Raw genomic sequence first — 14,708 nt, 5'->3', positions numbered from 1 at the left:
AGAGCCGAATAAAGGGGAATAATCACTTCTGTATACTTGCTAGCAATGCTCCTCTTAATGCAACCTAATATTCCATTAGCCTTCTTGGCTACAAGGGCACACTGTTGACTCATATCGAGCTTCCCACCCACTGCAATCCCCAGGTCCTTTTCTGGTGATCTGCTACTTAGCCAGTCAGCCCCCAGCCTGTAACAATGTTTGGGATTCTTCCGTCCCAAGTGCAGGACTCTACACTTGTCCGTGTTGAACCTCATCAGATTTCTTTTGGCCCAATCCTCTAATCTGTCTAGGTCACTCTGGACCTTATCCCTTCCCTCCAACATATCTACCTCTCCCCCTAGCTTAGTGTCATCCGCAAACTTGCTGAGAGTGCAATCCTTCCCTTGAACCAGGTCATCAATAAAGATGTTGAACAAAACCGGCCCTAGAATTGATCCTTGGGGCACTCCTCTAGAAACTGACCACCAACTTGACATTGAGCTGTTGATCACCACCCATTGGGCCCGACAGTCTAGCCAGATTTCTATCCATCTTACAGTCCATTTATCCAATCCCTTAACTTGCTGGCAAGAATATTGTGGGAGACAGTATCAAAAGCTTTGGTAAAGTCAAGGTATATCACCTCCACTGACTTTCCCATATTCACAGAGCCAGTTACCTTATCATAGAAGCCAATCAGATTGGTCAGGCACGACTTGCCCTTGGTGAATCCATGTTGCCTATTCCTGATCATTTTCCCTTCTTCCAAATGCCTCAAAATGGATTCCTTGAGGATCCCCTCTATGATTTTTCCGGGGGCTGAGGTAAGGCTGACTGGTCTGTAGTTCCCTGGATTGTCCTTCTTCCTTTTTTTTAAAGATGGGCACTACATTTGCCTTTTTCAAATCATCCAGGATCTCTACCGATCTCTAAAAGTTTTCAAAGATAATGGCCAAAGGTGCTGCAATTATATTTGCTGACTCCCTCAGGATCCTCGAATGTATTAAATCCAGACCCATGAATTTGTGTATGTCTAGCTTTTCTAAATAGTTCTTAGCCTGTTCTTTCTCCACCAAGTGCTGCCCACCTCCTTCCCATACCATGTTTCTAGTGCAGTAGTCTGGGAGCTGACCTTGTCTGTGAAGACAGAGGTAAAGAAAGTATTGAGTACTTCAGCTTTTCCCATATCATCTGTCATAGGTTATCTCCCTCATCCAGTGAGGGCCCCACACCTTCTCTAATCACCCTCTTCTTGCTAACATGCCTGTAGAAACCTTTTTTGTTACCCTTCACATCCCTTGTCAGCTGCAATTCCAGTTGTGCTTTCACCTTCCTGATAACTCCCCTGCATTCTCGAGCAATATATATATACTAATCCCTAGTCATCTGTCCAAGTTTCCATTTCTTGTAAGCTTCCCTTTTTATGTTTAAGCCAATTTTTGTTCTACATGTGGGCCTATTACCAATTAGTGTTTTGCACTCTCAGCCCTGTTTGTGCCAAGTTCTGTAAGCTGGGGCCTGCTGTTACCTGCACAAATTTCTCTATCCCTTCCACACTGTAGAGACACACACCTTTACCCAGTTCCTAGGGCTCAAGGTGAAACCCTGTTAATTTACACACCCACCTTTACCCAATTCCTAGGGCTCAGGGCGTAATTTCCTGCGAGTTGGCAGGATCTTTAGCCACTGAAAGAGCCTCACACAGTAATATTCTTATTCTCTATTTATTGACAATTCCCAAACAAGCAGAATGCACATGCTAAGCACACAATGTCAAGGTCACCAATCCTGATAAAGACAGGCAGACTTCCCCTGTTGGCCAGGCGAGATCAGTCTCTCTGGATCTTAGCTGCTGCACGTCACGGTTGTGCCGGAGAATCCTGGTAGCTCTGGTTTTAGGCTGTCTCTTGGAGGTGAGTAGTTCTTCCAGGTCTTCCCCTTCTTCTTGGTGTTCCTTTCTATTCTTGTTTTCCTATTCTGGTCTTCTTCTAGCTGGTTTCCTTCTGCTTCTATTACTTTTTGGACCCTAGTTTATATAATGAAACCTGAGTCCTGCTTAGCTATACCTTAACCCAGGGATTCCCAAACTTTTTGACACAGGGACCAGTAAATCCATTCACGAGCTTTTGGAGGACTGGTAACATTCATTTGCATATTTGCATATTCATTAAGCAAATGATGAATATTCAAATAAGTTGTTTCTGGTCCTCCCAAAGCCCCCAGTGCCAGCTTTAGTAAAGCTTTTGATACGGTCACCTGCAATATTCTTGCCAGCAAGTTAAGGGAATATGAATTGGATAAATGGACTGTAAGATGGATAGAAAGCTGGCTAGACCAGGGTTTCCCAAACTTTTTACTTTAGTTGGAACCTGTTTTTTTTTCAGTACTGTTTTTTGCAGCCCAAAAATATGACCGCATATAAAAAAATTAAAAATTAATAACTTTTCAATGTTTCACCCGGTTGCATCCTCTGCCCAGCGTGGGCCAAGGCTTGGGGAACCCAGCGCCACTCCAGGAGGCAGGAGCAGATTGGGGGTAGGGTAGCTGGCTAGGAGGGAGGGTGCAAGGAGTGGTAGGGTTGCCAGGTGTCCAGTTTTGTACCGGACAGTCTGGTATTTGAGGGTTCTGTCCGGGAAACAAATTGAGAAAATACCAGACAGATAAAATGTCCAGTATTTTCTAATTAGGTAAGTTTTATTATTATTAGGTTCATCAGTCCATAGCTGCGAACCGCCTGGTTGGTAGATGTGCTCATGCTGCGTGAGTGTGTCTACCAGCCAGGCAGTTCACAACTACTTGAGGGAGGGTATGGAGAGAGCGGGGGGCAAAATGGAATCCCCAGGGCCAGACTCACTCGTGTGCCCGGGTCTGTATGTGCCTGGGTCAGTCCTGCTTCCCACTAGCCGATTTGCTCCCCCCCTCCCCCGCTTCTCCTCCCAATCTCCCCTGGCCAGCCCCGCTGCCCCCGGCCAGCCCTGCTTCTGGCAGCTGGTTCGCTTGTCCTCTTCCTGACGATCTCCTCTGTCCAGCCCACCTTCCCCTTGCCCCTCCCCAGCCAGCCCACTGCCCCCAGCCAGCCCTGCTTCCAGAGGCTGGATCTCCAGTCCTCTTCCTCCTCCTGATCTCCCCCGGCCAGCCCCACCCACCCTCCGTCCAGCCCTGCTTCCGCCACTTGGCCGCCTGCCCCGATCTCTGCTGGACAGCCCCGCTACCCCCAACCCTGTTTCCGCCAGCCACCCGTACACCCTCTCCCATCTCTGCCCAACAGCCCTGCTGCCCCCAACCCTGCTTCCTGGCAGCCGGTTTCCCCCTACACACACACCTCCTCCTAGCCCGCCCCGCCCTGCTCCCCTCCCGACAGCCACGCTGAGACCTGGTATTTTTTTCCCATGGCCCAGTACCGGGCTGCGGCCCATAGTTTGGGAAATGCTGCCTTACCCAATTATTTTAGTATAATTTTACTAACCAATCATACCCCACCACCTTAATTGATTTACACCTAGCAAAATTAATTATACAGCAGACAGAAACAGCTACAAACCAGACAGAGATCACACAGTCAAACAATAGGAAAGTATGATGACCATAATCATAGAATGAGAATTCCACAACCACAACTATTGATAAGCAGTTTCTAGCCAGACAGAATGGTGTTACTTAAGTTTTCTTTACCCACCTTGAGATCTGTTACTTTAGCTGTTGACAGTGGGGGGCTATTAGGACAAAATCCCCTTCTCATAGTCTGATGTGACACTATTTTAATGCAATTTAGATGGAATGTGAGTATGTGACTCCGGGCCTTACATCTAATGGCTGCTGCTCTCCACTCTGGCTGCAGAAGAAGGCTTTGGCTACAGGCCTTCCAATATTGTTACAGAAAAACCATATTGTTACACTGCGTCTTGCTCACCACTTAGCATTGCTTTATGTTAGCCATGTTTTGTCCATTGTTAGCTAGGCCTCACACCAGTCCTGTGTTGCATTGACTTATGTTTTGGGCCTTCATCTTACCACAGACAGCAGACCAGGGCAACCTGAGCTAGTGGGATGATGCCTGGCAGCCTGGAACTGTATTCCTGTACACACGAACTACTCCTGTAGTGACTAGTATATTAGAATCGACAACAGGAATGAAGATTGCTTTTTAGGAACCTCCCTGCTGCTTTACCTGCAGCTACAGGAGCATATTTATATCACATGCACAGGCAAATTTGGGGTCACACAGCTTTTTCTCATCCATACTACCTTCCCACAACGGCTATCCTGGACTTTCATTCAGCAAACTAACTTATATGTATTGCAACTTTTAGCTGTGTGAAATCAGGCTTATTTTGCCCTCTAGTGGTTGGTCTAAAAAGAATGTTTTGCCCTCTAGTGGTTGGTCTAAAAAGAATATTACATTTTGATGTATAGTAGATGTAAAATCTATGCTGATGGTGTTGCTATTCCTTTAAGAAATAATGATGCATACTGGGATAGGGCTAAGGGTCATTGTTGTATCCATTTTTAGCAAGCCAAGATAAGATTCCGTCTTTTTGAGTATTGTGTGAAATTCCATACTAGGTAAGTATTTTAGATATAAAATAAAGAATACATTATTCTATTGTATTTGAGTGTAAAAACTGCTATATAACACCACTAACTGCAAATAAGATGTTAAAACTGACTTAGAGAACAGAATTTAGTCTTCTATTCTAAATTTTGCTTATGTGTATAATATGCATGACTACTGTTTTATTTACATCTGTCATGCACTCATGTAAAGCTGAGACTCTGTAATCTATCACCAGTGTGCTGAGTCATTCAGTTCCCCATATTCAGACAAACTGTTGTATATGAGCAAAGCAGAGGTCAAGTAATTCCTTTATCTCTTTCTCACTTGCCTGGGAGAAGGAGTGTTTGTAAAACAGAATCCACTTCCTGGAGGTGTGTTAGTGTTTATGGTAAATATAAAATGCTATTTTTATAGTTATAATGTTATCCAGGTAGCTGCAGTGATCCATATGCTAGGGTCTTCTCCAGTCTCCCTGGTTCTAGTGGTGAAGGGACTGAAAAGGAGCATCTGGGAGATGCTCCTTGGCTACGTCTACACTGGCATGATTTTCCAGAAATGCTTTTAACAGAAAAGTTTTCTGTTTATTTGCTATAGAAGGAGCAAACTAGTAGTAAGAAACCATTAATGGTGAATCACTTGATATACTTGCTGCATATATCACAGCTAGAGTTGAGGAGAATGGAATAAAAAATAGGAGTGGAGGAGCACCATATCAAGAAAAGGCAATAGGGTGGTGTTTTGGAGATATGGTTTCAATTCTTGACGCTGCCAGTGCTAAAGATCTTTTTTGGTGCCTGAAACAAGTCATTTAATTGCCCACTCTGTTGCTTCTATAAAAGAAGGATAGTACCTGCTAAATGCCTGTGAGAACAAAATACATCAGTGATTACAATGCTTGGATACTATAGCAATAAGAGCCTGATAAGTACCCAAACAGAAATATCAAGCCAATATATGCTATAATTTGTGGAAAGGGAAGCACCCTATCACTTGACATTTTAATTCAAGCACAAGTTATGCCATTACTGACATAATGTCAAGTAAGCAGTAGAACTGAGTATTGTCCTTTTCAATTATGCTTATGAGCAACCTGCACATAACTATTTTCCTCTACAGGTTTGTAGCCTCATTTTAGCATCAACATCACTTGGGTTGTTGTGGTGGGAATTTGCCCCCACACTGGTCTAGGGAGGGTTAATGAGGATGAGAGGGGGCCAGTTAACCAGCTAAGCCACCCATTTCCCCTCAGCTGTGTTTTAAGTAACCCTGGATTGTTGATGGAGCCCAGCTGAGAAGGAACCAACTGGGCTAGTATAAAGCCAGGAAGTTGGCAGCAGAAAAAGGCTTTAGTCAGAAAACTTGCTATTTCTTCTAGGATGTTAGAAAGACAGGGAAAGAAAAAAACTTGGAGGAGAGGGTGTAAAGCTGAAGGAAAGTGTAAGATGGTTTAACAGAGTGCAGACCTTGGATTGGAAGGGGAGTCTCTCAGCTGCTCCTTTTTAGAGCCAAGTATTCACAGGAATAGAGCTTAAACTTTTAGTCCTGCAATAAACTCCATGTGGACAAACCCCTGAATTCTCACAAAGCTCCATGGAAGCCAGCAGGGTTACATACCAGGTAGAGTGGTCTATTCCTATGGGTCTGCTTGAGAAATCAGTTCTTAAAATGCAATACTTGGTAATCAAAAGTTAATGCATGGGCTTTTGTAGAACCTAAATCTTAGTCAAGCTTTTTCGTAGTTGCCTTTAAAATAATAGCTTTTTAAAAAAAGGAATGTTGTTTTTCTCGCAATAGCAAGGCTACTTATTGGTCTTCTAATCACGTTTATCCTGGCGTTTGCTTCCTTTTGTTTTTGTAATATCAAATGGTCATATTAGAATAAGTAGTATAGTAACAGAGATGTAGCAATATTAGTCTGCTCTTGCTGAAACAAAAGACAGGACAATGCAGCACTTTAAAGATTAACAGGATGGTTTATTAGGGGATGTGCTTTCCTGGGCCAGCCCAGGAAAACTTATCCCCTAATAAACCATCCTGTTAGTCTTTAAAGTGCTGCATTGTCCTGTCTTTCGTTTTAGAATAAGGAGAGAGCCCCTTTCTTCAATTCATTCTCCTAGCCCGTCAAATCAATGGCTAGTATTACTTTTTTTTCCCCCCTTAAAGGTTCCCTTGGGTATATGATACCCGCAATTTCTCTGTGCATTTTGTTGGTCGCTTTTCTCTTTCCGCTAGGAGAGGCCTACAGGGGCGCTGACCCAGTAGCTCCAATCTGTTTTACACCAGCGCGGCTTGAGAACAGCTCTGCTCACCCCCCCGCAGGTGGCTGGCGCTGTGCCAAGGCGCTGTGTGAGGGGGGCGGGGCTCTCCCAGCGCGGGCCCAAGTGTGCGCCGCGAGCCGGCAGAAGCAGCTGCGCTGCAGTTCCCTGCGCAACAGGCTGAAGGGAAGTGGGCGTGACAGCAACAACCAATCAGCAGCCGATTTCTAGGGGGCCTCCAACTAGCATCGCAGTTAGATTGGCCAACTGGCGAGCTCCTTTCTCTTTGCCGATGGTGGGCGGGGCCGAGCAGCCAATCGGAGAAGAGCAGACTCCGGGGGGGGGGGGGAAATCCCCCCGCCACGCCCTTTCCCCCCTAGTGCCTCCCTCCCTCCCTGCGGTGGGGGTGGGGCGGCCGGCCGGGCCATGCTGATCACTCTGTGCTACCTGTACCTGTGGGCGCGCTGGGGGGCTGGCTGGGCCGCGCTCATCCGCCGCACTGTGCGCCGCCTGCACCGCGCGCGCTGCGCCTTGGTCTTCAGCCGCTGCGGAGGCGGCGCGAGCGGCTGCCCCCTGGCCCGGCGGGGGCGGCGGCGCAGGCAGGGGCTGCCCGGGCTGGGCGAGGAGCCCGTGTGCGTCAGGCGGGGGGACAAGGTCTTCTTCACGGAGGAGACCCCGCAGGTACTCGCCGCGCCCGGCCTCCTGCGCGGGCCGGCCTGGGGCGGGGGAGAGGGGCGGAGCCGCACCTGCCGGGGCGCGGGGAGGGGTGGCGGTTGGGGGGGGCGCGCGGGGGTGTCCTTAAGGGCTTGTCCTGTCGCGACCCCGGCGGGGGGAGGGGCATAGGAGGTAACTCGGCTTGTTGGGACAGCCGCAGCGCTCGGCAATGCCCCCTGGGCTCAGCGCTACAGGAGGGGCAGCTGCACCCCCCCCCCCCCCTCCCGGCACGACCAGTCTCCTCCCGACTCACGCCTAGTCCTGCTGAGCTCTAGCTGGAGGTGTTTGTTTGGGGGGGGGGGGGGGGACAGCACCGTTGTTAACCTCAAATAAATAAAGTGTAGCCCTGGGTTCCAGTCAGGAGAAGTTGAAGAGGAGAATCCTGCCCCCGGGCGTCTCAGAAATAAAATGCAAGATGCGTAATCGGTCTCGTAGTGGCAAGACAAGGCGGGTGAGGTAATGGCTTTTATCAAGCCGACTTCTGTTGTGGAGGTGGAGGAGTGTTGAAGCTCCCCGTTTTTTTTTTCCCTCACGTCTCTCTCTCGCTCTCTCTCTCCAACTGATGTTGGTCCAGTAAAAGATAGTACTTTACTCGGTCTTTCTAATATTCTGGGACAGACATGGCTACAACTATGCTGCATACAACTGTATAATTCTAAGAGTCATCAGTAAGTTTGGTGCCATACAAACAAGATTAAAGACTGCCTGTGCTGCTTTGACCTTGCAGGCCCTTATCAATGTATAAATATTAGAACACCATACTGACTAGGGTTTAGTGTACAGTGTATTCTGGTTTCTTTATTTGTATAAATCGTTCATCTTTTACTAAAGGTTTCTGTGGAGAGCAACTTTTATATACAAAAGCACCTAGGCTATGTCTACACTGGAAGCTTCTTGCGCAAGAACTTTTTTGTGTAAGAGTTCTTGTGCAAAAACTCTTCCACAAGAGAGTGTCTACACTGGCATGTGCTTTTGCGCAAGAGCATTCATGGCAGTGTAGACTTTCTCTTCCACAGGAAAGCTCTGATGGCCATTTTAACCAGAGGGGCTTCTTGCGCAATAAATTGATGTTGCCTGTCTACACTGGCCTCTTCTGGAAGAACTCTTGCACAAGAGGGCCTATTCCTCGTGGGGAGAGGAATAACTCTTCGGGAAGAAGCCCTGTTTTACAATGCTATATTGTAAATTTACTTCTGGAAGAACAGCCGTTCTTCCGCAAGAAGCTGCCAGTGTAGACGTAGCCCTACTGTGATTGAGCTAAAAGCCTAGTGATGAGCTGAGTTTTAGCCAGACCAGTGTAGCCCATATTAGGCAATATTGGGGAAGGGGGGAAGAATGTGTGTTTACTCTGTGTATTGAATGTATTAACATTTTAGGTTAGACAAGGCAAAGTGTTTTTAACTGGTCAAGATGACCCTCAGATGCAAGATTAAGGCTTGCTTCAACAAATTAAAATGTTAAAATATAAATTGTTTTGTGTAGTAGTGTGTTAACATCCTAGTGTAGATGTGCTTTTGATATAATCCAGATAACTTTCTCATAAAAAAATTAAGGAAATTTGACCTAAATGAAATTACACCCAGCACAAAGTAGGTGGATAACTGGTAGAAAAACTGTACTCTTCAGTAGTTATCAATAGCTTGCAGTCACATTGGAAGGGTACATCTAGAGAATTCATGGAGGGAGTTTTGCTGGGTCTGGTATTAGTCAATATTTTTATTCAAGTTCATAATGTAATGGAGAAAATGATTACAAAATGGCAGATGGCGCTAATCTTGGGGGAAGGGGTTATTGTAAACCCTTGTGAGCATAGGATTGAAATTCAACAGTAGAAGCCTATTTATTTGACCCTCCATTATCTGCCCATCTATATTAGCCAAACACTCAAGTCCAAAAGTAGCTTTGCCTGTGGCGGCTAGATGGTGCTGCAGCCTCACACTTTCCTGTTTTCCAGATTAACTGAGTTTTTGATAATGTGATCTGACCCTGGCCCCGATTAGATTGAGTGAAGGAGGTTGTACTGTAATAGTGAAAAATTGAAGTTTTGGTCTTTATCAGTAAACTGAAATTAAGTAAAGACATATGCAAAGTTTGATACTTCTCAGGGCTGTGAAGTACCTTGCTTCTACTTGCCTTTAGTATGAAGGAGTTCCACTCCAACTCCACTGGCCCCAGCCGATTCAAGTGCTTACAGGTCCTGCCAGCTTTTGCTCAGCAGTCTTGCAATTGATACACTTCAACCCTGAAGCCTTTCAAGCATCTCTGTTCAGTGCCCCATAGACTGAATATGTGCAGTGTTTAGAGATTTGCTGTTTACAAGAAAAATATATTCCCAGCTTACAATTTCCACTTCTCATCACTGCTCTGGTTCATATACACTGGCTACATTTACACTGCGCATTGTTGCACAAGATATGCAAATGAGGTGTGGCAATGAATATCGGCATGCCTCATTTCCATTCCTAATGAGCCACCATTTTTGCAGAAGGGGCTGTGGCCCAAGAAGAAGCTGTCTACACTGTGCCTTCTTGCGCAAGAAACCCCTCTTGCCAGGAGCTGTTCTGCCGCTTATTTTCCGGGAGAACGGGTCCTCGCAAGAGGGTTTTTTTTGCTCAAGGAGCATTGTAAACAGCTTCTTCTTGCGCAAAAGCCCCTTCTGCAAAAATGGCAGGTCATTGGGTATGCAAATGAGGTATGGCGATATTCATCACTGCAGCTCATTTGCATATCTTGTGCAACAACGCGCAGTGTAGACATAGCCTGTGTGTAGATACTTCTCTAGATAAAGAATGTTTATTTAACAGAGCAGAGAGATTGAATTACAGGTTGGCCCTCACTGGTCCAGCACCCTCGGCACTTGACCAGTCCCAAATGAGGGAATTTGCTGGGCTAGGGAAAGGTCCCCTTCTACCAACCCTCCCTATTGTTGGCCCCAGCTGCCTTCCCCCCTGTCCCCTTCTGGGTTGCTGCAGCCCTGATAGCTTAGGCTGCCATGACCCTGGTCCCGGCCCTGTTACTGGAGCTGCCATGGCTGTGAAAGCTCTAGCTGCACTAACGGGGCTGCTGTAGATGCTGAGGCCCCAGCCCCGGCTATGCTAGTGGGACTCCAGTCCTGCCATGCTCGCAGCTCAGCAGGGTTCCCAGCTGCCAGCCCTTCTGCCACACTCAGCCAAGACCCCCCCTACTGACATAAGTGGGAGACTGGAGAGTTCATATTTCTGAGTTATAGTTTTAGGTCATGTCTAGACAAGCACTTATGGGTGTGAAAAACCCACTCCTCTGTGTGATGTAAGTTTTGCCAGCATAAGTGTTTGTGTGCCCAACATTATTTTGGTAGGAAACTTTTTTCTGTCAGCACTCTTAGAACATGAGCACTCTTAGGATATGCCTGCAGTGCACTTTTGTTGGTCAAACTTTTGTTGGTCAAAGGTGTGAAAAAACAGCCTCCCTTCATTAACAACACTTGTGTGGACAGGGCTTTGTTGGCAGTAGATGTTCTCCTGACAACAAAGCTACTGCCCCTTGTTGGAGTGGTTTTATTTTGTAGGTAAGAGCTTTCTCCTGCTAACAAGGAATGGCTACACTGTGGCTGTGTCTACACTGTCACGATCTTGCGCAAAAGCAGCCGGTCTTACGCAAAAACTTGCTGCCAGTCTACACTGGCCGTGTGTTCTTGCGCAAGTAAACTGACGTTCTAATGTATAAAATCAGGGCTTCTTGTGCCAGAACTCTGATGCTCCCGCTCAGGAATAAGCCCTTTTGCGCAACTGTTCTTACGCAAGAGGCCAGTGTAGACAGGCAACATGAATTTCTTGAGCAAGAAAGTCCTATGGTTAAAATGGCCATCAGAGCTTTCTTGCGCAAGAGAGCATCTACACTGGCATGGATGCTCTTGCACAAAAGCACATGCCAGTGTAGACACTCTCTTGTGGAAGAGTTTTTGCACAAGAACTCTTCCACAAAAGAGTTCTTGCGCAAGAAGCTGCTAGTGTAGATGTAGACATTGTGCGTTACAGCAGCAGTGCTGTAGCAGCGGAACTGTGCTGTTGCTAGGTTTGCGGTGTAGACATAGATAGCCTTATAGCTGCACAACTGTATTGGTACAGCTGTACCACTATGGGCTTATTAGTATAAACATGGCCTCTAGTCTGCAGACTCAGAATTATGGTTAGGCCTTAGGATTTAGCTTAGTGGGGAGTTACTTTTGCAGCTAAGGGTTTGATTATTTTCTGTTTTTAAATGAAAGATTGTGCAGAATCTGTCCATGCACTATACATACAATCAGTCATCTAATAGGCTAGATAGGATGTGTTATTTTTTTTAAATGTGGGATTAAATGTGTCCTGGTGTTTCAGTTAGATAAAATTGCTGTACACAATGTTAGGCTAGAAATAACTGCATTTATAAGTTCAGAGAACTTATACAAGAATAACTAATCCAAAGAAAGATATTTACCACTCAAACTTTAAAAAAAAAAAAGGAGAAACCTTATTTAAGGAAGAAATATTATATACCTAGTAGGGATGTAAGTGGGTAGTCAAGTAGACTATTTGCATTTTCCCCCTCTCCTTGCTGTGTCTATATCAGAGGCAGCAAAGGGGGGCAGGAAGCAGGAGCCGGTACTGGGCGTAAACGACTTAAAAGCTGGTCCCTCCCTCCAGCACCATCTCTGCAGTGCTGCCTCCTCCCACCCCCTGCTGCTGCACAGGCAGCAGCGCAGGGAGGAGGGTCTGGCAAGGGAGGCTGCTCTGGTAGCAGCCTATGTTTGTGGGGGGTCCCCAAAGACGGGCTGCTGCTGGCTGGGCAGGCAGCCTGGCTTAGTCCTGGCTTGCACTGGGACCAAACCCCATTGCAGGTCTGCGTTTAAAAGCCAGCAGGAGCTGGGGGCAGGATGTGCGGCTCCTACTGTGTTTTAAATTGCAGAGCTGCAGTAGGGTTTGGTCCCAGAGTGAGCCAGGACTGAGCCAGCTGCTTTCCTCTATAGACTAATCAAGTAGTAAAATAACTGCATTTTAACATGCCTAATACCCAGCACAGTGTTACCTGGGGAACTGAGGTAAGCAATTGTTGTGTGAGTTAAGGCTAGTGGCAATGACTAACCCCAAGGCCTAAAGCAAGGTGTCCCCCTCCCAGAAGCCAGATTCGGCCTGGTGTTACGTATCTAGTCACCGTTGGATTGGGTAACCACAAATCAGGCTAGACTAATGTTTAGGGCCAAACCATATATTTTGAACATTTTAGCCATCAGGCTTTCTTGCACAAGAAATTCATGTTGCCTGTCTACACTAGCCTCTTGCGCAAGAACAGTTGTGCAAGAGGGCTTATTCCTGAGTGGCAGCATCATAGTTCTTGCGCAAGAAGCACTGATTTCACACATTAGAACATCAGTGTTCTTGTGCCACAACTCCCCGCCAGTGTAGACAGGCAGCATGTTTTTGCGCAAAAGCGGCCGCTTTGGTGCAAGATCGTGCCAGTGTAGACACAGCCCGTATGTGTGTCTAACTACAACATTTTTCTCCCCTCCTTGGTTTAGTTTTTGAGAAGCTACCATTTACACACATGCTGTATATACTTAAATATTAAGAATAGTGTTTAGGTCTGTAATGTTGTTTACATAGGCTGTTAGAAGTTTGGTAGTTCTTGCATTTGTACTTTTTAACAGGTTCAGAAATTAGGTCTTAGCATTTCAGAGTAGTGATGTAAAATCCAATTTAAAAAGTTTACCAGTTAGACATTAAGCCAAGTTTGGGGGCCCTGCCTAGGTTGGGCTGCTAGTTAACCACTTACTTGGTAAGCATCACCTGCAAGGGTGATGCTTACCGGGTAACCGTTTAACACTTTACATCGCTATTACAGATATGTGTTTTTTCTTATAAAAGGTTTATAGAAGTTATTGACCATTTTTTAGTTTTAAGAGTTCCAAAAGAATTATGACTTTAATGACACAATCAGTTTCTTGGACTCAGGACTGTTTCTACCTGTGTCTTTATAGTGGCTCTTCAAAACTGGTTGAAAGTTTGAAGGTTACAACAATGCAAATTAATATTTCTCAGTATACTGTTTAAAATGGATTCAATTATTACTTACACTCTAAGAGAAAGCTGTTTGTAATCTAATCATGTTTGTTTTTTTCTACATGATTTTAAAGTGCTAGTGATGTGATGTATGGGTCTCTGTCCTCTTTCCAATAGTTAAATCATAGGCAGGTGCAATACATAATTCTTCTTCTAGTCCTGAACCTTATGGTGAGGATAGTTCAGTCCTACCAGCTTGGAGTCCTCTGAGGCTTTCAGTGATGTCATTGCTTGTTTGTTTGGCTCTGGACTGTGGTCAGTAGCTTCCTTAATACAAAGCATCATAAGGTCATAAATGGCAGCCTCTCAAGATTACCTCTGACCTTTATCAAAGCAGATGCTTAAGATAATGAAAAGTTTTATGAGCTAAATCCTGTTGACTTTAAAGAGTAGTTGTATTGACTCTGCAACTCTCATTAGTAAAGCCATGATGCCTTGGTGTTATAACCCACTACCAGTCCCTTCAAGTTAATTCTTCACTGAATTTTAAAGATTATATAAAAAACTAAAAAGGTTGAAATATTTTCATTTGAATATTGATTGATTGTACACCTTTTAAAGCTTGTTGGGAAAACTGACACTTATTCTGTTATATGAAATTAATAAAGATTTACAGCACACTTTAGACCTGATTTGCTCCCAGTATGGCTTAGTGCCAGAAATGTCTGTATAGTTTTGAAATATTATTCCTATCAGCTCAAATTAGTTAGATTCTGTAAATGCAACAGGAAAAAAATTCTGTGGTTGAATTAGCTTTAAACACAGTGTGTGGTAGAATAATAAATATTAGATGGCTTGCTTAAGTGTTGTGATCTTCCAAATCAATATTTCTACATTATTGTTTATTGCTACTGAAAGTAATTATAATAAACATGCTTTCAGTGAGTTAGAAGATTTTAGAATACTACTACACTTGAAATCATGTGATGTAAGAAGGAGAGAGGATGGAGCATAGTTCTGAAACATCAGAATATTTGGCTATTTTTAAAGATGTGTTTGATAGGAGGACAGGGACACAATGTGTTTTTTAATTAGATTGCAACTTTATTCTTAAAATATTTGGGAGTACCTGGCAGATAAAATTGTACAGTACAGGCAGTCCCCGAGTTACGCGGATCCAACTTATGTCGG

At 45.1% G+C, this 14,708-nt stretch overlaps 1 protein-coding gene across 6 annotated transcripts in view; it reads left to right on the top strand.

Moving 5' to 3' along the window:
* Positions 1–1,773: 1,773 nt before the first annotated feature.
* HLCS (holocarboxylase synthetase) overlaps positions 1,774–14,708 on the top strand; it is a 203,228-nt gene continuing 190,293 nt past the window's right edge. Inside the window, exon 1 of one of the 6 annotated variants that reach the window (XM_075911737.2) lies at positions 1,774–1,892. Coding sequence is in view for 3 of the 6 variants with exons in the window: in XM_075911751.2 (XP_075767866.2) it covers positions 7,216–7,470 (255 nt within the window). In the remaining 3 variants the exon portion in view is untranslated. Of the gene's footprint in view, positions 1,893–4,447; positions 4,543–5,965; positions 6,152–7,182; positions 7,471–14,708 lie in introns of those variants that run through there. The other 5 variants (XM_006125992.5, XM_006125991.5, XM_075911715.2 and 2 more) reach the window with 5 other exon arrangements.

Source organism: Pelodiscus sinensis, chromosome 1, assembly GCF_052426305.1.
Source record: "Pelodiscus sinensis isolate ZL-2025 chromosome 1, ASM5242630v1, whole genome shotgun sequence".
NCBI lineage: Eukaryota > Metazoa > Chordata > Testudines > Trionychidae > Pelodiscus > Pelodiscus sinensis.
The sequence above is the reverse complement of the archived record's forward strand: the minus strand, read 5'-3'. Positions and strand labels throughout refer to the sequence as shown.